The sequence below is a fragment of the Pelmatolapia mariae genome, linkage group LG20, assembly GCF_036321145.2.
Source record: "Pelmatolapia mariae isolate MD_Pm_ZW linkage group LG20, Pm_UMD_F_2, whole genome shotgun sequence".
NCBI classification, from domain to species: domain Eukaryota; kingdom Metazoa; phylum Chordata; class Actinopteri; order Cichliformes; family Cichlidae; genus Pelmatolapia; species Pelmatolapia mariae.
This window is the reverse complement of record NC_086244.1, coordinates 31,269,733-31,293,265: the sequence shown is the minus strand read 5'-3', so window position 1 is coordinate 31,293,265 and position 23,533 is coordinate 31,269,733. Positions and strand designations below refer to the sequence as shown.

General features: G+C 40.3%; 5 protein-coding genes across 7 annotated transcripts in view; 2 read left to right on the top strand and 3 right to left on the bottom strand.

The window, feature by feature from the left end:
* Window positions 1-891, top strand: part of si:dkey-11f4.7 (piezo-type mechanosensitive ion channel component 2) — a 32,584-nt gene extending 31,693 nt beyond the window's left edge. The window contains 3 exon segments of the mRNA XM_063464335.1: window positions 120-199; window positions 308-533; window positions 636-891. Coding sequence (XP_063320405.1) covers window positions 120-199; window positions 308-533; window positions 636-891 — 562 coding nt within the window.
* An 805-nt stretch (window positions 892-1,696) lies between these two features.
* On the bottom strand, window positions 1,697-3,317 carry atp5f1e (ATP synthase F1 subunit epsilon). Its single transcript, XM_063464446.1, has 3 exons — window positions 3,193-3,317; window positions 2,709-2,836; window positions 1,697-1,895 (listed from the first exon to the last, which is right to left on the bottom strand). Coding segments are annotated over exons 1-3 (162 nt in total). The 5' UTR covers window positions 3,225-3,317; the 3' UTR covers window positions 1,697-1,893.
* Window positions 3,318-7,196: 3,879 nt separating this feature from the next.
* LOC134619066 (PRELI domain containing protein 3B-like) lies at window positions 7,197-11,844 on the top strand. The gene is made up of 6 exons (XM_063464794.1): window positions 7,197-7,308; window positions 8,553-8,721; window positions 8,842-8,931; window positions 9,150-9,220; window positions 9,413-9,515; window positions 9,630-11,844. Exons 1-6 carry the CDS (start codon window positions 7,277-7,279, stop codon window positions 9,744-9,746), a joined length of 582 nt encoding a protein of 193 aa, XP_063320864.1. The 5' UTR covers window positions 7,197-7,276; the 3' UTR covers window positions 9,747-11,844.
* A 1,471-nt stretch (window positions 11,845-13,315) lies between these two features.
* On the bottom strand, window positions 13,316-19,167 carry bpifcl (BPI fold containing family C, like). 3 transcript variants are annotated; one of them, XM_063464296.1, is made up of 16 exons: window positions 19,066-19,167; window positions 18,834-18,970; window positions 18,594-18,705; window positions 18,268-18,399; window positions 17,346-17,501; window positions 17,196-17,259; window positions 17,008-17,068; window positions 16,796-16,887; window positions 16,444-16,620; window positions 16,276-16,335; window positions 14,677-14,844; window positions 14,391-14,458; window positions 14,263-14,305; window positions 14,116-14,176; window positions 13,812-13,888; window positions 13,316-13,699 (listed from the first exon to the last, which is right to left on the bottom strand). In XM_063464296.1, the coding sequence occupies exons 2-16, from the start codon at window positions 18,931-18,933 to the stop codon at window positions 13,655-13,657; spliced, it is 1,416 nt and encodes a 471-aa protein (XP_063320366.1). In that variant the 5' UTR covers window positions 18,934-18,970; window positions 19,066-19,167; the 3' UTR covers window positions 13,316-13,654. The 3 variants fall into 3 exon arrangements, with proteins under 3 accessions (XP_063320366.1, XP_063320365.1, XP_063320367.1); XM_063464295.1 differs by having other exon boundaries at window positions 18,834-18,967; window positions 19,066-19,143; XM_063464297.1 differs by having other exon boundaries at window positions 18,834-18,942; window positions 19,066-19,136.
* Window positions 19,168-19,838: 671 nt separating this feature from the next.
* Window positions 19,839-23,533, bottom strand: LOC134619058 (vesicular inhibitory amino acid transporter-like). The gene is made up of 2 exons (XM_063464780.1): window positions 22,607-23,533; window positions 19,839-21,875 (listed from the first exon to the last, which is right to left on the bottom strand). The coding sequence occupies exons 1-2, from the start codon at window positions 22,985-22,987 to the stop codon at window positions 20,688-20,690; spliced, it is 1,569 nt and encodes a 522-aa protein (XP_063320850.1). The 5' UTR covers window positions 22,988-23,533; the 3' UTR covers window positions 19,839-20,687.

Genomic DNA, 23,533 nt, shown 5'->3' with positions numbered 1-23,533 from the left:
AACATCAAACTAAATTTAATGTAAGGGAACTCAGGCAGCCCTGGAGAGCTCCAGTGTAAAACATTAGTGAATGTTTTGAAAATTTTATGGTGTTAATCTGAGTTTTCTTGTCTCTCTAGGATTATTGATTCTCTGCTGCCTAAATTCCTCAGGGGTCCCAAAGGACCTGAGTCCAAAATGGCAACCAGGATGAAAGTAGGTTAGTTACTCTTTGTGTTTTTTTTACCTGATCAAAGCGGGTCAGTCTCATTCCCTGTTGTTGGTGTTTAAAACATGCACTTTGCTTTAAACCCACATCATCTCTTAGATTCGACAGACCGTCCAGACCTTCAGGCGCTGGCTTTCTTCAGGCCCATGTCAATCCAGCTTCAGCAGGTCAATGGGACGTCAAAGAAGGAGGCAGATCAGTGGTGGGTGGTGGAAGAGTGCTCCCCAGTTGTCACGCCCTCCGAGCACAAATGTCAAAGCATCGAGTTAGTGGTGTTCAGCGATAAAGTCAGCCCCTCCAGTCTGGGGTTTTTGGCCGGACACGGGTAGGTAACAAGACATTTTAACTGCATCCTGACAGGAAATCTTTCTCATAGCTGTGGATTCATTTACACACAAAACCTGTCCTCTTTCTCTCTTCACGACAGCATCGTGGGTCTTTACATGTCAGTGGTGCTAGTCATCGGAAAGTTTGTCAGGGAATTCTTCAATGGGATATCCAGGTCCATCATGTTTGAGGAGCTGCCATGTGTCGACAGAGTCCTGAAGCTTTGCACAGACATTTTTGTGGTTCGTGAGACGGGAGAGATGGAGCTAGAAGAGACACTGTTTGAGAAGCTCATCTTCCTCTATCGATCACCTGAGACCATGATTAAGATGACCAGAGAGAAGAAAGACAGCTAGGGCTCAGTGGCTTGTCAGAGTGCCCATGCTTTACCCTTGTAACTTATGAAGGATGATTTCAAGTAAATAAAAAAAAAAGCACAAACGAAACATCAGCATGAATCTATTATTAGAAAATGGTCTGGCTTTATCATTAAGCTACCCTGCGTGTCCTTTCAATCATGGCCTCTGACGTTAAGTGACAGGACAAGTTAAGAAGTGTTTTTAAGCAGCTCAGTAAATAACTGCTAAAGATATGAAAGGTCAGACATCAAGATGTACCACAGCCAAAAACCTCTCATGTGACCATGAAGTAGAGGTCATTAATGAGAGAGCTGCACTGTTCACCAACACTTCAATTCCTATCCAGAAAGCAAATTTGATGAATTTAAATGACCACCTACACGAAAATCTAAAAAAATTAAGTGACCAAAGATCTATTATATTACCTGCCAGAAAAAAAAAACAAAAAAACGTTACCCTATGATCTTAACTGCATTTAAGAGTAAAAAGCCCTATTGATTTCTTTTTAATGTGATTTCTCTTTTCATACCATTGGTTAACGCATGCTTTCGGATTAAATTTTTTTTACTGGTATAAAAGATGACATCCCCATCTGACTTCTAATGACTAATATACTCATGGATCCACACACACATACCTCTGTAAATACTACATTTCTGTGTATAACTATGAAGACTACTCCATTGCTTTATATCAAAATAAAGTGTTTGACAAAAATCATGGTCTTATTGTGCAGTACTGTAAATACCACAATAGATTCACTACAACACTACAAGGGGAAGAACACAAGGAGACAAAAGAATTCCAACATCCATCTTTAATACAATTTTGATTACAAATGAAAAGGGGGGCAGGGGGTGCAGTGTCATTCAGGTCCCCAGTCTAACACATCATCTTGATGTTAACCAGCTTTTATTTTTCTTCTCCACGGTGTGCAGGACAGGTAAGCTGCAGGACCTCACAACCCATGAAAAAAAATATCTACATCATGGTCATACATCCTGGAAGGAAAGCAAAGCAGAAGAATGGAAACATTAATGAAAAGATCCTCATAAAATGTGTTCGTAAATCTAAAACATTCAGTGACTGTAACGTTAGAATTAAACAAATTTGAGATCTTAAACTTAAGCTGTCAGCCACAAACGACAGTACCCATGTTAGGAGCACGTGAGGTGCTCCTAAACTCTTCACGCCTAATAAAACATCTACATTTGCCCTTCAGCAGAGTTTGGCACATTTGTTAAATGCTCCTGGAGCTCACCTCACCACTATAAAACAAGTTGGTGAAATGTTGCATCAAGTCATCTAGTTCAGAGTCCTGATAAGAATGGAAACCACCACAGCACATATACATTTAGCAATACCAGCATATCATTACCCGCTAAAGCCAGTGACCACTACTGAAACAACCAAATAAATGCACTCAAATGCTGAATTTTTATACTCAAAAAAACCTTGTGTATTATAAATCTCAGTGTATACTTACGTTTCCTAAACCAATATGTTCCTTCATATTTTGATTTATTTATTGAGAGCATTTGACTTTGTCTGAATAAAATGTAACGCTAAACTGATGCACTGTTAAATTGTTATGCATTCGACAATTCAAATACGAGGCCAGCTTCACCATAACTAGACAGGACAACAATATGGAGCTTAAATGTGTGTGCAACAGTAATAATAACCCAGTACACCACTATTTGAAGGAGGCACTGAAAGCACCGTCACAGCCGCCTCTCCTTGACATTCATACTATCAGAGGGCATGAGCTGTGATCAGAACAGCGTTGGTACCTTTAAAGCTGATGAACTTACATGCTGTTTTATTTTGAGGTTTGAGGACTCTGACGTTGGACTCTGCGGCCCTTATCGCCTCGGCTTTGAACTGCGGCTTGAGGGCAGCCCGCAGCGCGTTAGCGCAGATAGCGGAGAAGCGGATGTAGCTGCAGAGAGGACACACAGGTTAGCCACATGCTAAATGCTACTGACAATGATTTGCCTGTAAAGGACAAGAACAACCTCTTCTTCATTAACAAACCACACACTATCAGAAGAAGTCCCACCTGACTCAGTAATGAGGTAACGCTACTGCCATAAATTAAACGCATACGGTGGGGAACACTAACGTTAGTAAACTTAGTATACTAGCTATGTAGCTAAATTGAGAATTTAACACTAAAAACCAACATTTTCTTTGACAGAGCATTCTGTTCTCATTTTAAATCCCGTTAAAATAAAGCAATCGACATTTACCACAAGCCATTTCATTGTAACTGCATATTTATCTTTATTTTAATACCTCAGGCCTGCCTGTCTCCAGTATGCGACCATCTTGGCTGTGTTGCAGCTTCAAGGACAGGTCGGATGTCTGCGTGATGACGTATTTGACAGGCGCAAGACGTTTTTCCTCCCAGCCAATAAAACTGTTTTTGGTCGTGATTGACAGCTGGTATTGTTATTTGTCCCGCCTTCCGTGGATGAACAAAGTGCCTTGCTTTTTATTGTTTACTTTGAGTCGACAGTAAATTATAAAGTAAAATTGCAATAAAAGAAATAAATAAGTGGTATGGTCTGTGAATTAACAAACCCTGTTTAAAAAAGTAATGCCAGAGTTTTTTCTGTAATTTCACACATTTATTTCTTTTTAAGCCTAAATATTGATAGATAGTTTATTGATCCCACAGGGGAAAATATTGTGTTACAGCAGCAGGCAGGATAAAAACCAACAACAACAATGACAAAAAACAAACAAAAAACAATAGTGCAGCCTTCAATAAATAACTAATATAGTTCATGTAAAAGCATCACGGGTGCATAGTCAGGGCCTCATACTATGAAGGAGCAAAGACTTTACATTTACAACTGTAAAAACCCCCACAAAATATAATTTAAAAAAAATGAAGTTAACTAATGAACACTAAAAAGTAAGACAGAAAATGTGCAAGGGACTAGTAAAAAATGACATTAATAATTAATATGTACACAATTAAGAAAACTGCTTCAAGAAGGTATAACACAGAAAGAGTCACATTCATAGATTTATTTCATTTACTGCAGCAGCATTTCTTTATCATGGAGAAAAATGGCAGACGTACAGTTGAAATTGCACTTCATTTTTTTAAAAATCAGAATCAGAAAAACTTTATTAATCCAAGAGGGAAATCATCGGTTATCATAGCAGCAAATATACAAAAAACTAGAAACACTCATATAAATGTGTGTAGAAACAGAGTTATGATCGATAAACATTAAGATAAATGGATAAACATAGAGATATAGGTATAAATATAAATATACATATAACTATAAAAGGACAAGTATGTGTGCAAATATATGTTGTGGTGTACAAAAGTGACAGGGTGCATTGATGTGTGATTAATTCTGTTCCACATGTGTGGATCTGACCCAAGTGGATGAATTAAAGAGTCTGATAGCAGCGGGAAGGGACAACCTCTTCTAACGTTCCCTCAGACAGCGAGGTCAAAGGAACTTGTTGCTGAAACTGCTCTTCAGATTGTCCAGTGTGTTATGGAGGGGCCTGGAGTCATTGTCCATGATGGCCAGCAGTCTTGCCAGCATGCTATCACTGATCACCTCCTCCAGGGTGGTGAGCTTCATGCCAACAACAGACTCTGCTTTCCTGATGACTTTGTTCAGTCTGTTTGCGTCCTTTGCTTTGATGCCTGCACCCCAGCATGCCACAGGAAAGAAGATGGTGCTCGAAACAACAGACTGATAAAACATATAGAGCAGCCTGCTGCATACATAGAAGAATCTGAGCCTTTGTAGAAAGTAAAGCCAGCTCAGACCCTTTTTGTAGGCAGCGTCCGTGTAGGCGGACCACTCCAGCTTGTGATCCAGTTGAACTCCCACATATACACTGAACTTGTAGGATGTGACTATTTCGGCATCAGTCCTACCAATGCAGATGGGGGAGGGTCGAGATCTGTTTCTGCCAAAGTCCACCACCAGCTCCCTTTTTTTGGCCACATTCAGCTGCAGGTGGTTTACCTCAACCACCTCATGAAGCGGTCAATCAGTCGACATTAAGCTATCTATATTATAACGCTATATTAAGTTGATATATTAAACTATCTCAGGGATTAAATGTGCAGTTAAAGTTCTTTACACTGACAGAAAGAGGAGTTTCACTGGTCACACCTATTTAATATCAAAGCGGGCTGTTTGTGGCCTATGTTATAAATCAGTTAGACGTCCCTGCCTAAATGCTCTAAACTGAAATGTATGTGTTATGTAGTTTTAAACCACTGCATATCTACACAATGTGAATGAATGCAGTGAGTTTATAGGGTGCTGATTTTAATTAAAAACAACAAGTGGAATACATTTTCCTGCACAATGAATAAAAAAGAACAAGGTCAAGCAACTTGTGGGAAAATGTGAATCTTTGACTTGAAATAATTTTGCTACTAACAAATGTTTCCCACTAACAGGTCTGACTGAATGAGAATTCCAACTCAACTACAGATAAAAATGTTTCTCTTTCTTATTTCAGCTGTGCAGCCAACAGTTTCAATTTCAATATGAAGATTTTGCCACTGTTACCATAGCAACAGACAGCAGGACTTTTCTTCATAGGAACTGTGAATATTTGGGTTATTTTTGTGAATCTTTGTACTTCATGTTATTCACATAGTGATGTGACTGCATGGACAGTTCATCTATTAATTAAGTTCATAGTAAATGACGATGTATGCTGTAATATCAAGTTACACAAATCTTTGAAATTATACATTTACACAATATTGGATCTAAAATAGCTGATGGCTGACCTGGAATTTGTGACCTGGGATATTTTTTTACTGCTTTTTTTTTAAATAATAAGATGGAAAAACCAATTTAAAAATGCAAACATTTCTTATATTTGTTATTAATGTTCACCCAAAGTGACAAAGGAATTTGACAAAGGAACTTGAAAAAAATCACAGACAGTGTCTTGAATAATCAGGCCACTTTCTTCAAACTGCTGGCATATTTGTGGTTCCTAGGCTATTTAAAAGTAGAATGGAGGTCAAAGCCGTTAGCTTTTAGGCACCTGTTCTGTGGAACTAGCTCCCATTTGGATCCTGGGGACAAACACCATCTGAGTGTTTGTTCTTCACTCACCTTTTTTCAGTTGCTATCTGTTTTTACACCACTCTGCATTTAATCATGAGTTATTACTTCCTGTTAAAAGGGAGTTTTTCCTTCCCACTGTTGCTGTGATTTGGTGCCATATGAATAAAATTGAATTGAACCATTACATATATGTACACTTGAATGACAATTCTCATGACACTGCATCAGTGGATCCATAGGTGACTAGTTGTGTGAAAATACCAGAAACACATAAATTACTTAAGTATATGCCTTATCAAAAACATATGAATAAATTATACAATGGCTACAAATAAATTATATTTCATACATGGACCATTCATAGAAAATTATATAACGATCACTCTCTCTGGTGGCATAATCTCTTGCCATCCCTAGTACCACCATAGATTTGCACATGAAAATGTTGTTTATTAAATTAAGTTAGCATTAAGACTTTGAGCCTAGCTAAAATTAACACTGAATATAAGATATAAAACTAAATATACCACAAAATGCTACCCCCCAATAAAAAATGGTTAAACCTATAGCATTAAATGGCTTGATTTGTTGTTGTCAGTAGCAACTAACAGTGCAGACTTCTGATATTTTGTGCAGATTTAAGCATGTAAAACTTTGATTATTTTTTAATAAAAAGTGTGTGAAACTGAACTTAGACTCGTATTTCTAACTGATCCACCTCCTGTTGTGTAGCTTTCTGTGTAGCTTTCTTTTCTTTTATACTTCTTGGGCACAGTGCTTATTTATTATATAGACTACACAGTACACAACATCAAAATTCCCATTTTTTTATGTAACTGAAATATTTAATTTTTTGGGCTTAAGTCAATAAGAAAGTTACAGACTATGTTTATATGAAAAATGTGTATAAACATGTTTATAAATAAACATGTTTATTAAAATACATCAAATACAGAATACAGAACGAAAGACTTTATTTATCCTGCATTTGATGTATTTTATTACAGAATTTAACACCTGCATACGTGTAAAGAAATGGCTTTGATTTTGCCACCCTAACTGATTTTCATGCCACCCTAAGAACATTTCTCTAGATCCGCCCCTGCTGCTGCTGAGGGTCTCAGAGGTGTTTAAAACTAACACATGGATTATTCTGGAAGGGGTGCAGCAGCTCTGTCTGCCAGCAGGGGGAGCATCGCGGCTAAGACTGTCAAAGGTTTCTCACTCAGCCCCTCCTTCCTTCCTCTCTCAGCAGTCACGCTGTTGTCGCGGGCTCCCGTGCTCTGACAGAAAAACCGGTCAAAATGAAGATTTGGACGTCAGAGCACATTTTCAAGTGAGTATTTCTTTTTTCTGTGGTAGTGTTTTATAAAGTATGGTTGTTAAGTTGGCTATTTCTTCTTATATAATCAGTTTTCGTGGCTCCGTGTGCAGTCTGGGCGAAGCTGCGAAGGTTGCGGATAAGTTAGATAACACGAAGGCGCGCCGCTTTAGTCGAGTTACCTAACGCTTTTATTTCATATTAGTTATGTTTAGAAATGGCTTTTGACTTCCCACCGCGTTTGATGTTTACAGCTGAAGCCTGTATTTGCTACATGTATTGGTTTTTGAAATTAAAGTGCCCTTTACCCGAGTTAACTTTTGCCGTTAGCTTTGTGCTGCTAACATTAAAGCTAATTTTTTCGCCTCGAATACTATGACTATAATTAAGTTTAGGTGTATTGCAACATTTCAGCCTTAGAGGACTGTTTTCAAATGCTTTCCCCGAGCCTTGGTATTTGTTACGAGATAAAGAAAAATTTAATTACCCGCGTGTTTGACATTATGGACGGGGAACGTTACATAACGACCGGTCTGTCGTTTAAACACAATAAACGGTATATAATCAGAGCATTTCTGCTCGTTTTACAGCGACTGATAAGTAAAATCAGTCTAGTTGCTTAAACCCTCTACTAGAAGTTTCCAGAGAAAAGCCGTGTGTGCTGCTGATGATGTGAGTCTGCGCTGTGCAGAGGGGGCGTTTCTTCTCCCGCCTGTCTGCAAACACAGACGCTATTGTGATTCACCATCAGCGATGTTGTTACATTCAAATGTCGCCATATTTGCAGAAAATAATTTTCTCCTATATTATTACCTCCTAAATTGGGTTGGAAGTGAAGCGGGTCGTCCGCTAACTTGAACGTTTGAGACAAAGCGCTGCATAAATGGATCTGACTGTTCGGAGCCACAAATGCACCACATCTGCTGCTTGCATTGCAAGATACTAAATGCACTAAACCTTTTCTCCAGCCAAACAAGTCAAATCAAGCGATGTCTATTAAATGTCTGTTCTAGTTCACTTGTACACTTATTCTGATGGAGATACAGATGCACAATAATGCAACTGGTCTTTTTTGTTGCTTGTAAGATGAGTGAAATACTGGTGGATTTTTAAGTAGTGTTTACCTTAGTAACCTCAGAATTTAAGATGTTTTTCCACATTGAAGAGCACACTCTCAGCAGCAAGCATTGAGTCATCTTCATCTGGACTCACCAGAATGTTAAATTGCCCGTTTCTAACGTTGATATCGACTCAAACAGCCACCCATGGGAGACGGTGACCAAGGCTGCGATGCAGAAGTATCCCAATCCCATGAACCCCAGTGTCTTTGGTGTGGATGTTCTGGACAGAAGTGTGGACACTGAGGGACGGTTACACAGCACCAGACTGCTCAGCACAGAGTGGGGGCTCCCTGCTTTGGCCAAGTCGGTGAGTTAAAAGAATAAGAGAAATGATCGACGTGTTTTGTTCAGACTGGGTAATGTTAAGTTGTTTTTCCTTGTATCATTTCAGAGTTGTATTATTTTTTTATTTTATTGTTTCCTGCAGATGTTTGGGGTAACAAGAACATGCACGTATGTCCAGGAACATTCAGTAGTGGACCCTAAACAGCAGACCTTTGAGCTGCAGTCTACAAACGTGAGTAGGACTGACAAATACTTTTATTATGCTTCATCAATACAGACATTAAAGTTGAATTGTTATGGGAGGATGTAACTGTAACCTGACCTCTGCAGTTGTATTTACTTGTCTGCTCAGCATTTCTGTCACTATAGATTTGATGTGGTTGCTATGTGTCACCTTGTGGCAGATGCTGATATATAAAGACTGATTTCAGGTGTGTTTTGTCCTTACAGATTTCCTTTACCAACCTCGTGTCTGTGGATGAGAAGTTGACATACAAGCCACATCCACAGGACCCAGAAAAGTAAGGGACTCATTTTTATCTTTCTCATCAGTTAAATTGGAGTTAAAAAGCACAACATTAAAAAAACCCTTAATATTATTGCAGAAAGGTTTTGAATGTTTAACTCCAAGATTTTTAAAAACAAAAAGAAACTCTACAAAGAAACAATTTGTTTCAGCTGTGTTTGTGACTTTTCTATGCTTGCATATTCAGGACAGTGCTGACACAGGAGGCTCTGATCAGTGTGAAAGGTGTCAGTCTGAGCAACCACCTCGAGGGTCTCATGGCCAAGACCATATCCGTCAATGCCAGCAAGGTAAAGCTGCCTTTAAAATCCTCCTTAAACTCACCTTGATAATGTAGTTATTCTTCTGATTTTAAAATCCTCATCACTGCGCGTTATAATGTGAAGCATTTGTGTCTGTTTTAGGGTCGGGAGGCGATGGAGTGGGTAATCAGACGGTTAAACGCAGAAATCGAGGAGCTGACTGCCACTGCTCGCGGTACCATGCGATCCCCCATGGCGGCAGCAGTTGCAGATAAATGATCTGGAGCTTCCCGGTTTCTTACTCCACCATCATGAACCGATGGGCTTCTCTGTAATTTTCCCCTCAAAGGGGACCCTCACCTCATCTGCCAACACAGCCTATTAACCACAGCCCCATCCTTCGGCCCTGCGTTTGTTTGTCATGAGATCATTGTTAGTCCTTCCTCAGCAGTCTGCGCCAACAGGCTTTTACACCAGTCAGGTAGTGACGAGGAAGCGTTGAGCTGATGACGGTTTGAAACAAATAAACAACACTTCTATTGGACTGCACTTGAAGCTCATATGACTTGGTCTTGTGATATGGAAACTTTTTTTAGAATTGAATTCACAATGTGCCTCTGAATCATCTCACCGGGTTCTTCCTTTTGTCTCTCACATTTCATCATCGCTTTCAAATCTTCATAAACAAGCAGAGGATGGCTCGATTGGAGCAACTTTAATGTCAACCTTTGGATTGATTGACCATGCCGTGCACAGCAAAGCTGACTGAAATGTCTCAAAACCAAATGCTGCCATGCACACAGACTGTAAAAGAATATGAAAGTAAAGGGGAAACTGTAAGTTACAAACTGCATCAGCTTTCTGTCAGGTGGATGGATCAGATCCCGTGTACCTTTGGGTGATGTTTTCACCATAGCAGAAACACTTTGAAGAAGTGCAACTTCCCTCAGAACATGGGTTAGACTTTGAGGTCTGAACAGTTCAAACGTGCTGCTCAGAGACGATAGGAAGTGCTGGCAGTCAAAAAATAAAAGCCAGTATGCAGATGTACTTCAGTGATACTGCATCATAACTGTGTCAGGGGTCACAGGAGAGTGAGAGAAGGTGTTGTAGAGCAATGAAGGCAGCTTAGACTTGTTATTTAACAAACGTCTCAGTGCATTTAAACCAAGTGGAGCAGACTGTTTGTGTTACTAATCCATAACTACTGGTGTATATGCCACAGCTGTCAGCACAGTGGACCGGACTTTGGAAGCGTTGTTCTTTTTCTTCACCCACTTGTGGGTCACTGTGGTCGAGTTTTGCTTCAAGAATACTTGATTTCTGAATTCAGTTTTTTCTTACAGTGATGTGCTGTATAGTTAAGTGTTACAGTATGAGAATGTAAATACTTGAATGTTTAACTTATTTTCAGCATATATACTTTAAGTGGCGGCAAGTCCTCGAAGGGTGCAAATTAAAAAGAAGGAAAAGAAGAGAGGGCACTGAGCAACACGTCAGGATTCACCAGTGTTTAGCGTGTTGTTAACGCTCACCAGTGTTGTGGTGCAGCCCTACAGGGTTACGTTCAGGGTCACATTCTGTGCCTACATGAGAAATAGAAATAACCAGTTTCACACCCCAGAACGCTTTATTCTAACTTTATTTGTGGCAAACGTGCTCTGTTTTATTTAATTGTTATTTATTTTGTATTTGTAACATTTACAAAGGCTGAACTGACCAACTAAGAACTGTTGGCTTGTGATGTTGTGCAAATTTGGTGCAGTTTCCCCCCCCCTCTTTAAATCTTTCTTGTTTGTGTCATAGAGAACTCTCAGGTGCTACATTGTTAACAATGGTTAGTGTCCCTAATAAGTTTTTCAAAGACCACAAGGAGATGAAAGAAATGTTACATCCTTTTTTTTTTCTTTTCTTTTTTTTTGTACTTACTATAAAATGTACAAAGCTACAAATAGAAGTTTACATGAGAAGGGTTTGTGGTACATCTTAAGCTTTATACAGTGTTAAAGTGTCCCTTCTTGGATCTCAGCAGCATTACAGGTCTTCCAAGATGCTCCATGGTTAGCTTTCTGTTTCGACAGCATTACATGCGTACTTCCAGTTTGACTCATCATTTAAAACAGTAACCGTCTGGTTTTCAGTTTCATCATGTGCAACCCACCTCTTGATCATTTTGTCTAAAACCTGACCCGTCCACACTGTCTCATTTCATGAAATGTGATGTTTTTCTATGGGGAACATTTTGAGAACAGTGGCTGTAAATAGGCTTGTGTTGATACTTTGGTGGTGTTACATTCCAAGAATGTGAACGTGGAACAAAATCTAAAGTGTGCACACTGAAATGTTTCAAAATAAAGAGATGTCATTGTTTCATGAACACGGTGTTGATGATTTGTGTCAAAGATTAAATGGGTTTAAATAATGTTCACTGCTGTCTGACTTTATGAATAAAACACCTCTTTTGTAATTTTCCTTTTAAAGACTATGCCCTCTGGTGGTAGAATAAATAATGTACAGTATACTGTCACCAGCTACAATAGGATTGTATATTTGGGTGCTTTTTTTTTTTTTTTTTTTTTTTTAAACTGTATTGGTATACTCAACAGTAATTCACCTGCTAGTTAATGCAAAAATCCAATCAGCCAACCTCATGGTAACGACTAGATGGATTTACACATGTAGATGGGCTCAAGGTGACCTGCTGAAGCTCAAACTGAGCATCATAATGAAGAAGAAAGGTGATTTAAGTGACTTTAAACAGCGTGGTTGGTGCCGGATGTGTTGATCTGAGTATTTCAGAAACTGCTGATCTGCTGGGATTTTTCTCCACACAACCATCTGTAAGGTTTACAGAGACTGGTCCAAAAAAAGAGTTCAGAGGAGGAGAATGACAGACTGCTTCAAGCTGATTGGAAAGCAACAGTAACTCAAACCACCGCTTGTTACAACAAAGTATGTAGGAGAGGATCTCTGAATGCACATAAAAGTTTTATAGTTAACTAAAACTAAACCAAACATAAAAACAAAGAACTGAAAAGAATTAATTAGAAGTATTTTCCTTACTGTTAGTATCTGAGTTTAGTACAAATGTTATTAGAGCTGGACTAATGAGGACACTTTTGGGTATCTACAAACATCAATGAGTTAACTGCTTTAAAAAAATTCTGTGTTTTCATTGTAATATCTGTACTAGTTTTCCTAGAGCTTGCCTCTGACATATGCCCTTTGTGCTATAATAATTAAAAAGACCCAAACTAACGCTGAACATTTTCAAACAATAAAAACTAAGGTGAAACAAGAAAATCCTCCCTGGAGACAAACTGAAGCTAAACTGAACTAAAAACAAAATAAACAAAATGAAATAAAAATAAAAAACTAATTAGAAAATACAAAACTACAATAACTATGACACACAACGCACTGAACCTTAAAACGGAAAGCTACAGCAGCAGACGAGCACACTGGGTGCATCTCCTGTCAGTGTGCCTCTTCTGATAGTGCACCATGCCACAAAATCATCTCAGTTGGTTTCTTGAACATGAAAATTAGTTCACTGTACTCAGATGAACTCCACAGACACCAGACCTCAGTCCAGTAACCACAAGTCTATTTTTTTTTTTTTTTTTTACAGGAAATTGGCACAGCGAACAAATCTGCAGCAGCTTTGTGATGCTACCATGTCAACATGGACCAAAACATCTGAGGAAAGTTTCCAGCACCTCGATGAAGGATTAAGAGGCAGTTCTGAAAGTAAAAGAGGGCCCATGAGGGTGTGCCTAATAAAGTGACCGGTGAGTGTACGTGTCTATAAAGTCCTCTAAAGTTATGACAGAAGTTGTTTTTAATCCTTTATTCACTCGTCTTCACATCATTATTTTCATCAAAGAATCTAAAAGAATTTTTAAAAATAGATGTTGTCACTAAAAGAAAAGAAGTCAGGCAGCACAGCTCCACCTAGGAAGCGTTTCAAAAGTTGCAAATAAGATGTGCAAATTTCAAGTCAAAGTTTTTTTTGATTATGTTCTTCAAAGCAAGGCGCCTTTATGATTTTTAATCCAGACTTGAGGAGACAGCATTAGGGCTGTTACTACAGATCCAGAAACATTCATTTTGATTGGTGGTCGGAGGTTTGATGAGGAGCTATGACGAGGAGCAGCCATGTTTGGTGTTTGTCAGTTGAAGCGTCTCTACATTAGCGACACCTGCACGTCTGAAGAGATTAATATGAATCCCTGTTTGGGACAAAGACAGTGGTCAGCCCAAAGATGAATTCTGCTCTGAGTTACAGATTCATTCAAAGACCAAAGCGTCGGTCCTAATGTGTGTTCTCCTAAAAATACCGACCTTCTCCTTCTTCAGAACTGAGTTGACCAGCTGTGTGTGTTTTGTCCTGAGGACAAGAAATCCTTCTCCCAGTTTCTCTGTCACAGAAAAAAACAAGTCAGGAAAGGAGCGACACTGTTTCCATACAGCGAGCCTCCCCTTTGTTAGATTGAAGAGAAGGGGAAGTACTTTGTATCTGCCCTGCGTCGCTCTAGTTTACGGAAAATGCTTGACATGATACACATTGTTTTTTAGATAAATGTCATGAAGAAGTGGAAGTAGCACAAAGTGGGAATTGGGCAAAAATGAAGTATCTAAGACTCACGGTTCACTTTAAACAGTAAAAACGTCCTCCCTTTCCACATCATGGATTCAAGAGAGTCAGTCTGCAAAGAGAAAAACACGTTGTTGACCTGTGACCAACAGAAAATCTGCTGTTTTTACTTGTTTATTTAATTTTGGGGACATTTACCTTGAAAGTCCCCACTTCACTCGACGCAAGGGTCAGCGTCACACTGGAAGAAAACAGTGTCATTATTTTTAGAATGAAGTTTAATAAGTTGAGTTCAGTTTTGCAGTTTAACACTTGCTTATGCTTACTTATCCATCTTCACAGAGCCTTTCAGTTTTCCGTCCTCAATCCACAACTCACTACTGAATTTGGAGTCCTGGAACCAAAAAAAAAAGAAGATTAAATTTCAGCAGCAGCAAATAGTAATTTCTGTTACCATTAATCTGTCATATTTTGTAGTCGATCAGTGCTGTTAAGAAAATGTCAGAAATCGTAAAGAATGCATGCTGCAGTTTAAGTTAGTTCAAACTTTGATATCAACCCCAAAGATAATATAGTGAGTACAGTGAAGGTCCAACAAACAAAAGTACTCACAACATTGATGGCGAACACCGGGATCTGGGTACCATTGGGTAGGATGACGGAGGCCTTCGCAACAGCCTTGATGCTGACGTTAACGGCATCAGGCTGGATGGAAAACTTTGGAGCCTCTTGGGCATAAACCAGAACACTCATCAGCATATCTGGATACATCTCGGCAAGCTGGAAAGTGAACAAGTTACAAGTGTAAACACTTTATTTTTGACTGTATCGAACTTAAAGAGAAAGTAGTATAAATCAAGCAAACTATTGCTAAGTAAGTGAGGTAACAGAGTCCTGATGAAACCAAATGAGTCCTAGATGAAGATAAAGACACAAAGCTAATCATATGAACTGAATTAAAGTTTTTTTTTTAATACGTACAAAGACAAAATCACACAAGAGGCCACAGAGTGTTTCATCGACTTCTCCCGGAGGTCATACTAGAAAGGGATGTTCACCTAAGTACTTGAGACACACATGGAAGACATACTTCCTCTATTAGCCCATTTGTAAAATACTTTCACTTCCACGATAGCAAAACTTAGCTGTCTTGATTTTTTAAATAATTTTTGTGACTAGTTATAGGCATAGTGTATGTTTGTTTTTCAAGCTGGTTGGTTTTTATCACGCTTGTCATCTTGTATGCAAAGATATTTTAACATATCTGCTAAAACATCTTTACATACAAGCTTCTCAATGAATGACAAATGTAACGTGATCGTTGGTGTCAGACGGATCGGTCTGAGGATTTCACAAACTGCTGATCTGCTGGGATTTTCCAGCATAACCATGTCGAGGGTTTACGTGAATGATGTGAAAAAATGGTCTGAAAAAGAGGAAATATCCAGTGAACAGAGAACAGTGAACTGTCCCCACAGTCACCCAACAGAACTGTTGGGTTTAACACTTAAACCCCGCTGACTCCCCGCCTGGAGAAGCTTTTCATCTGATCTTAGCCCAACTCCAACTCCCGCCTTCCTTCGCAGCCTTTTTATTAACTTCTCATTAATCATGCGATAGATAAAACACTCACATGTGAACATGCGTCGTGTGTGTGAATGTGTGTGTGTGTCTGCGAGCATGTGATGTGATCAATTCTGAGTGTAGGTGTCGAAAACAGAGTTTTCTACACTTGTTAAAGATCTAATCATATTGCACAATGACAACCATATTGATCCACAATTCTCTAACAAGAACATCCAACAGCCGAGATAGGCTCCTGCCTTCAATCCTACATTGAAAGCAGCTGACTCAGTCTTTTAGACATGTCAACCAATCCTCATCAGACACTGTAATAAACATTTTACAAAATTAACTCTATACATTTTTATTTTAGTTGGGGTTAGAAATTTTACAAAATTAGTTTAGATGTTTTAAAAGTTTTTTTCTATGTTAGCCTAGTAAAATCTTTTTTCTAGCTTTAATTTTTCATTTAGTTTTAGTTAACTATATCAACCTTGGTCAGGGTGCTTTGAAAACATTAAACGTGAAAACTAATTGAAAAATAAATCTGAGAGAATGCAATCATGTTTGAAGTATTGTTGTTTTGCAGGGTGAACATAATCATGTAGTGCTTCTGGGATTACTTTTCAGTGCCACAAACAGACTTACCTTAGGAATGAATTTTCCCAATGAGGTGGTATTCAAGTGCACTGGAGATATCGAAGGAATCTGAGAGGATAAAATAACGTCTCTTAACCACACACTTCACCTCAAACTTGAAGTGTTTTGCTTTTAACTGCTTTTTAACTTTTATTTTTAGTATGCGTGTTCACTTACCATGCTGTCAGTGATGAGGAGCTGAAGCAATTTAGCCGAGAAGTATGCATAGGAGGCAGAGTTCAGAGTGAAATCAGACATGCCCACTGACAGCATGTAGCTCGGCTCGTCCGGCATGGTGAAAGGCTGGGCCTTAAAGGGAGGCTCGACCGGAGCTTTGACATCATAAAACTCCCCCTTTAATTAAATAAATTGATCAAATAAAACTAAATATCATTATTTTGAAATTCTTATTCCTTTCTCAATGTTTTTTCATAAGCTGTCATTATAAAATATAGTTGCATATGTTGGCATGTAGATGAACTGTTATCAGAAGCCCGGGACATAGAAACTTGTATATGTGTATCCTTACCTTAAGACCCACATTCATACTTGAAGCACCGATGATAGGGATGTTAGTGAGAGGAAGGGCAAGAGTGAGAACTTCATTCACATCAACTGAAACTGAGCAGAGTGAGAAAAAAAGTGTTATTTCTTTATACATTTGAAATGCTGTTATTTCATTATTCTGTTCACTAATTTGTGGCCCATGGTTTTCCTCTTTGTAATTAGGAGCTGCAGTACCGTTCATGACATGTAGATGGTTCTCAAAGCTTTGAATGTTTCCTTCCACACCGGGGCACAGCTAGGGAGAAAACACAGCAAAGTCCTGGTGTTTTAACAGCACATTTCAGTGAACATTATGTGACGATCATACAGAAAAGCTCAAGCATCCACTAACACATGCGATGAAGCTGTAGGGGAGCACTCACTCTTTTCTGTATTTCATCTCTGATTCGTCCCTTGAAGTGTTTCACAAACGGTTGGAAGATGAAACTATTCACAAATAGAAAGCCAAGGTTTACATCATACATGAAATCCCCACCACCTCCCCGTGTCTCCCTCTTTCTGCTCTACTGTACCTTGCTCCACCATGAAATTCTATGTCCACATCTCCAACCTGAGAGTCACAGCTGACGCTGCTGACAGACGGATGCCCGTCAGCTTCTTTCCCCAGCTGCACCACAGAGGTCACATCTACGTTAAATATAGCCATATCAAACGTCCCGCCGTCGTGTCTGGATATACAAAATACAAACACAGTGCATTGTTGGTGCTGGTGAACATTTATTCACACAACATCTGCTTTCAAAGGCACTGAAACATCTGTCACTTGTGCATATGTGGTGGATAGCTATCTTACAACAGGCATCTGATAGAGTTTATAAAATAGGTCTCGTGTTTAATACAGACGTGAAATGTTCCCTCCTTATTTCTCTGCTTAGAGAACATTCAAATATGTTACATGGAAACTAACTCTGGAAAAGCATCAGTAGATTAAAGCTGTAATTAATATTTGGATTTAGCGCTGTAAGTTGCTCTAACCCTCTGTTGTTAGATGATAAAACAGAAAGGATCACAGGTTTTGTAAACAGCCTAAAATACAGGTGATAAGCTTTCAGGTTTAACATAACTCAGATGCCAGCTGTGTTAGAAAAGGCGAGCGGAAACCTAAACGCGAAGTCACCAAAATTCCCTCACCTCACCTCGCCAGACTATCTTTAAAAACACACTATAGCTTCAAACACTTACTATCACTATCACTATCACTTCCTCATTTATACTTCATGTCTGCTTCTGTACATTACAGATTTAAATCACAATATAGTGAGTGGTTTTTTAAAAAAAAATTATGTGTTAAAAGGGATGATCAGATTGTCTCACGTGTTTTGTTTTTTTGTTTTTTGGATGATGATTGTTTTGTACCCAAATGGAACATGTTAAGAAATTACTCCCTATAATCCTACTTTACAAAAGCTTGTATTTTACACGTAGAAAACTCACATTGAGCCAAAATGTGTTCTCCAACCGCCTGTTATTGCAATAGAGAGTTCTGAGATGGTTGTCTTGAATCCTGGGGGATTCTGAAGGAACTCGACAGAAGGCTCTGGTAAGTCACATTTTACTATGGTGATGCTAGAACGCAAAGGAAGAGCAGAGACAAACATGAGGTCACAAAGCTGAGGAATATCAGTCATGTGAGTGAAATAAAGACTCCTGCTGGCTAACATGCATGTCCTGAAATTTTCATAACAAATGCTGATTCCTTCTACAGAGGATATTTTAGATTCTTAGATTTTGTACTTGTAGAACATGGAATGCAATCCTACCCTGTTAGAGTGTAGTGAATGTCCCCTAATACGATGTGAACACTCCCGGTGATGTCAGGGAAAGTGATTTTACTCAACCTTTCCTGAATCCAGTCTGCAGCTGCATGCTTCCCTGGGACAAACAGCACTTGCATAAAATTTCAGTTGTTGTGAATAAAACTGATCATTTATTAAAAGACTTGTGTTTACACAACCTTAACAGCTAAGTGAAAGCAAGCGCTGATCCCCACATGTCCTTACCGTACTGAAGCCCCTTGTTGGTCAGGACAACTTGCACTGCAGGATTTTCTCCACAAACGCAGGAGAGGAGGCCGAGCACTACTGTCACAGATAGAAGCATTTTCCTCTGCTGTTTGTGGTGCAAACAAACAGTCCTGCTGTCAAAGACATTTACATTTTGGTGTGGGAAAGTAAACTCTTAACTCAAACGTGCACAGCAAACCTGTTGAGATAGATCACACAGATATCATACCTGAAATGCGGGATGAACTTGCCAAATTCAGCTCTTCAGAGTTGCTCTGCATGTGCAAACAAGTCGCCTCAGCCTCTCTGTGCTGTTTCTCTCCTTTAATTTCCTGTGTCACTGAGAAGTGAAACTCACAGACATCTAACAATACCTCGTCCCCTCCTGCACTCTGTTTATGTCGGTGTGACAAAGAGGAAGCAGTTGTTTGATTCTGCTCTGTCTGCATTCAACACATGGGTGGTACCGCTTCTAAGAAAACCAATTTAGATTAAGCCAAATAGGATTGATGAGCAGAAAGAAAATTTCCCCTCCATCTTCACTGGAAGCACAGCAGCCATAACCAGTAATTTTTAGAGGTAGATTAAAAGTATTCTTTAAAACAAAAAAAGTCACTGTACCAACATCCTCATTCTCAGAATAAATGCAAATCATAGCTGCATGCTTATAAAAGGAAGTGAAATTTATCTGTTGACTTTTAGATTATTTAACTTTTTAGTTGAACAACAATCGTGCTCAGATTGATCACTTCTACATTAGGATTAATAGCAAATGTGCCATGTTTTCCCACTGTTTGCTACTTGCAGTTTTATAGGTTTATGCTGTCTGTCATGAACTGATTATACTGGAAAATGTAGAAATGTACCTCCACCCCACTTTCAGTGCCTCCACTTCACATTGTGAAAAGGAGAAGTGGCAACAACTTATTCTTAATGGGGAAGTTTAGCAGAGGCTAATCTAAATAAAGAAGAGAAAAGGTAAGAAAAGATTGAAATCACCAGCCATAAAATATCTCATTTATTTATCTCTTGATTCAACAAATACTCTTTTGTCTCACACACCATGATTAGTTCCATTAATTCACAACTGACAAGTTCAATAGGAACAGAATATTATCAGACATTTTTTTTTTGTTCTCCATATATAACACAGTTAGGACCCACTTGCTTGCACTTGAATTCACGTCATCCAGAATGACACTTGAAACACCAAGAAAACAAACAGCAAGGACTACTATAGGCATAAAAATGAAAAGAAACAAACAAAAAAACAAACACAAAACCAAAAACCGACTGGAAAAAAAATCATTCTGTTCAAACCACTACACACAAGTTATTCATGGTTTATGGTGCACCATCTGATCGGATGGGTGCTTTAGTCTTGTATTTTCTCTGAAGTGGGGGGATACTGATACCTAGCAGTTCAACAAACCAGTAAGAACATAATCACTCCATTGTTTTTCCACATATTTCATTCCCCAGATATAAACACTACACGCACACAGTTAGACCCGTGCTTGGCTTTTTAACTGGATCTTTGCATGAAGACTGACACTTGACAGGCTTTTTAAAATGCCTGCATATTCATTCACCCCCTATCATGCAGGAGGTTGTGTTCCTCTGTCCAGTTAAAGAAACACGTTTTCTGGAATGAGTAGACTACTTTACACTATGACTGTAGAGTTTATTATTGCACATTATCACGAAGGCAAAAATAATAAAATAAAAAAAGATGTACATTTCACACAAATAATCCTCCTCGAGAGATTATGCCAAGTCCTCAGTGCGGTGTTTTCGTCAGGAGTGCGTCATTTTAGGACAACTGCCCTTCACTGGCCCTCTCTGAAGTTCTCAGTCGTGGATGTTGTACCTGAACGCCTCTATGAGACCTTCAATGGAATGGATGAAGCCAGATATGGCACATATGCCCCCAATGATGAAAATGGAAACGTCGAAGAAGACGTGGTGCCACAGGAGGTTTCTCCATTGGAGCTTTAGGTGGAAGAGGCTTGGCAAGAGGAAGCACAGGCCAGCACCGGTGAGGCTCCCAGTTAAGCCCATAAGAAGGGCGAAATGGGGGACAAAGACAGCCATAAGCAAGGTAAAGACCACCAGGGCGACTCTGAGGCCCAGGCCCCATGATTTCAACTGCCCTCCGGGGCTGTAGCAGTCTGGAAAGAGGGCTCTCCCGCCATCCTGGAACAAAGATTTCTCTAGAACTTCAACTGCGGCGAAGAACGGCAGAGGGTAAGAAAGCAACGCCTTGGAGACGAGGAAGAGATTCACCACAGCCCGGATCGTTGAAGGCAGGTTATCCGTGATGACCTCTTTGGTGGCATCTGCCCATGTCAAGTAGGCCACCAGGGCAAAGAGGCCCTTGAGGACGCAGGCCGCAATGTGAGTCCAGTCCATCATGCAGTGGAACTCACTGGGCTTCTGCATGTTTCCCTCCAGCGACGGGAGGAAGATCTGGGAGGTGTAGCTGAACACGATGATGCCGATGGAAATGGGGAATTTCTTCACATCGATGTAAAACTTGACCTTCTCCCAGGCCCACTCTCGAGCCCTGGAGAGGCAGTAGGCAATCACCAGGATGTTGATGACGAAGTGGGCCAGCGTGCAGAGCAAGCTGAACTTGGACACGGCCTTGAGGTTCTTCAGGAACGCGCACGGCAGGAGCGCGGCCGTGGCCACCACAGACCAGGCTTTCTGGGAAACCGGAAACCCCGGGAAGCTGTTGTACATCAAGTTTCCGCTGACCACCACGTAAAGAATGCACGTCATGACCAGCTCGATGATCTGAGCCACGTTCACGACGTGGCCGCCCAGGGCCGGGAAGCGCGGCGCGCAGCAGGCGTTCGCGATGTCCACGTAGGAGTCCCTCACGCGCACTTTAATGCCGTCCTCGTTCTCTTCGTACAGACACGCGATGAGGATTTTGCCGGTGTAGCAGCACACCACAGCCGCGAAGATGATGAGGAAGAGGCCGAGGTAGCCGCCGTGGAGGATGGCGTACGGCAGGCCGAGGACAAACATGCCCTGCGGAAAGAGAAGCGCAGTTAAGTGGTAATGGACGAGACCCACATCGCAGTGACAGGCCGAGCTAACCCAGGCATGCAAGGACCAGCTCGTCTTACATAATAACAGCCGAAATTTATATTTAAAAATAACGCAACAGGAAAAATTGTCACCACAGATTATTTTAAATTAGACTGCAATAATATGTCCGATACCTGATCTGTACTAAATAATAGATCGAATTAAAGCGTTTAAGGAAAATTCCAAAACGAATTTTCAAATTCATTTGATTCAGCTTTTTAATTTGATGGAGGCTCTGATAAGCACGTGGGTGCTATTCAGCCTCCAGGCTATCAAAGTCAAGCAGATCCCGCCTGCAGCTCCACTGATAAAAAGATTTGAATAAATACATTTTAAGACCCACTCACTGCAACGGATTTACGCACAAACCACGAATTCGAGGTGAAGCCGAAGCTTGGATCTAACTGATAAAATGTAGCTTAACGGGCCCTTTACATTTGAAACCTTTTATAGTTTAATCGCACAAAATTAAAGGTGACTAATTCTAATTTTGGCTTGTGGGGAATTATTTGCATCCCCTGAGCATCATCCTATTTTTCCAGCTTAAATATTAAATGTGAAAATATGAAGTCTTCAAGGTGACTTTATGTGCGGTTGCAGGCCTAATATGGCCGTGCAGCACATGGTATTTTTGCACTCACGCGTGCAGGATGCCAGTAATCACGGCGTACCTGAATGGCGTTGGTGACGTTCCAGCCAGCTTCCCATGACGTGATTTTTGGCTTGTCTTCTTCCAGAGAGCCTGCTGTCTTCAGGGACGAGGGCCTCGGGCCGGTGCCGTCTCTCTGGTAGTGGCTGTCTCCCTCCAGCTCCCCATCTCCCTCCATCTGCCCCCCTTCCTCTTCTCCTTGAAGGACATCCATCTGCATCCCTTGCCTGTAGTCATAATCCAAGTCGTCGCACTCCGCGAAACCCAAACCCTCCTCGTCCGTGGCGGCCTGGAAGCCCAGTCTGGCGAACACCCCGCTGACCTTGGCCTGAGATTTGTTGGACACCGTGTGGGCCGCATTGGTCAGTTTGTTGGTGAGCTTGTGTCGGATTAGGTGAGCCATCTCTTTCCGAAAGAAAATCCGTTCTTCAGTTAAATAGGACGCGTAAAAAGCGCAGATTCAGGTGTATGCAGGGCAATTTCTTTGATTGTTTTACTTTTTTTTTTTACCCGCTACAGTGAAACCATGCCTGTTGCCTCTTCGATGTGACTGCAAAATAAACCAACCAGCATTCTAACGGCTGCCTAACCGATTTACCCAAAGCTCAAAAATATCCTCAGCTGCTTTTCTTGGCTTGTTTATCCATATTACCTCCCTTAATAAAAACACTCCTTGGCACCTGCCTCAACGAAGAAGCGCCTCAGAACAGACACAAAACGAAAAAATATTTCCATTCGTCGTTAAAAATGTCAATTTGCATTTTTTCCTCCCCACATACACAAAGCAATCCTCTCAGTTTGGAGTCTTGTTGGTGACAACGTGAGCGCAGGAATCTCCGCATCACCCAGAGAGGGAGAGAGGGAGCGAGAGGGGCGTGCACGTGTCCGCACAGAGTGCCAGTGTAAGGCTTGCGCGCAGCAGAACTGTCACGGGTGGCGTGGAGAGACA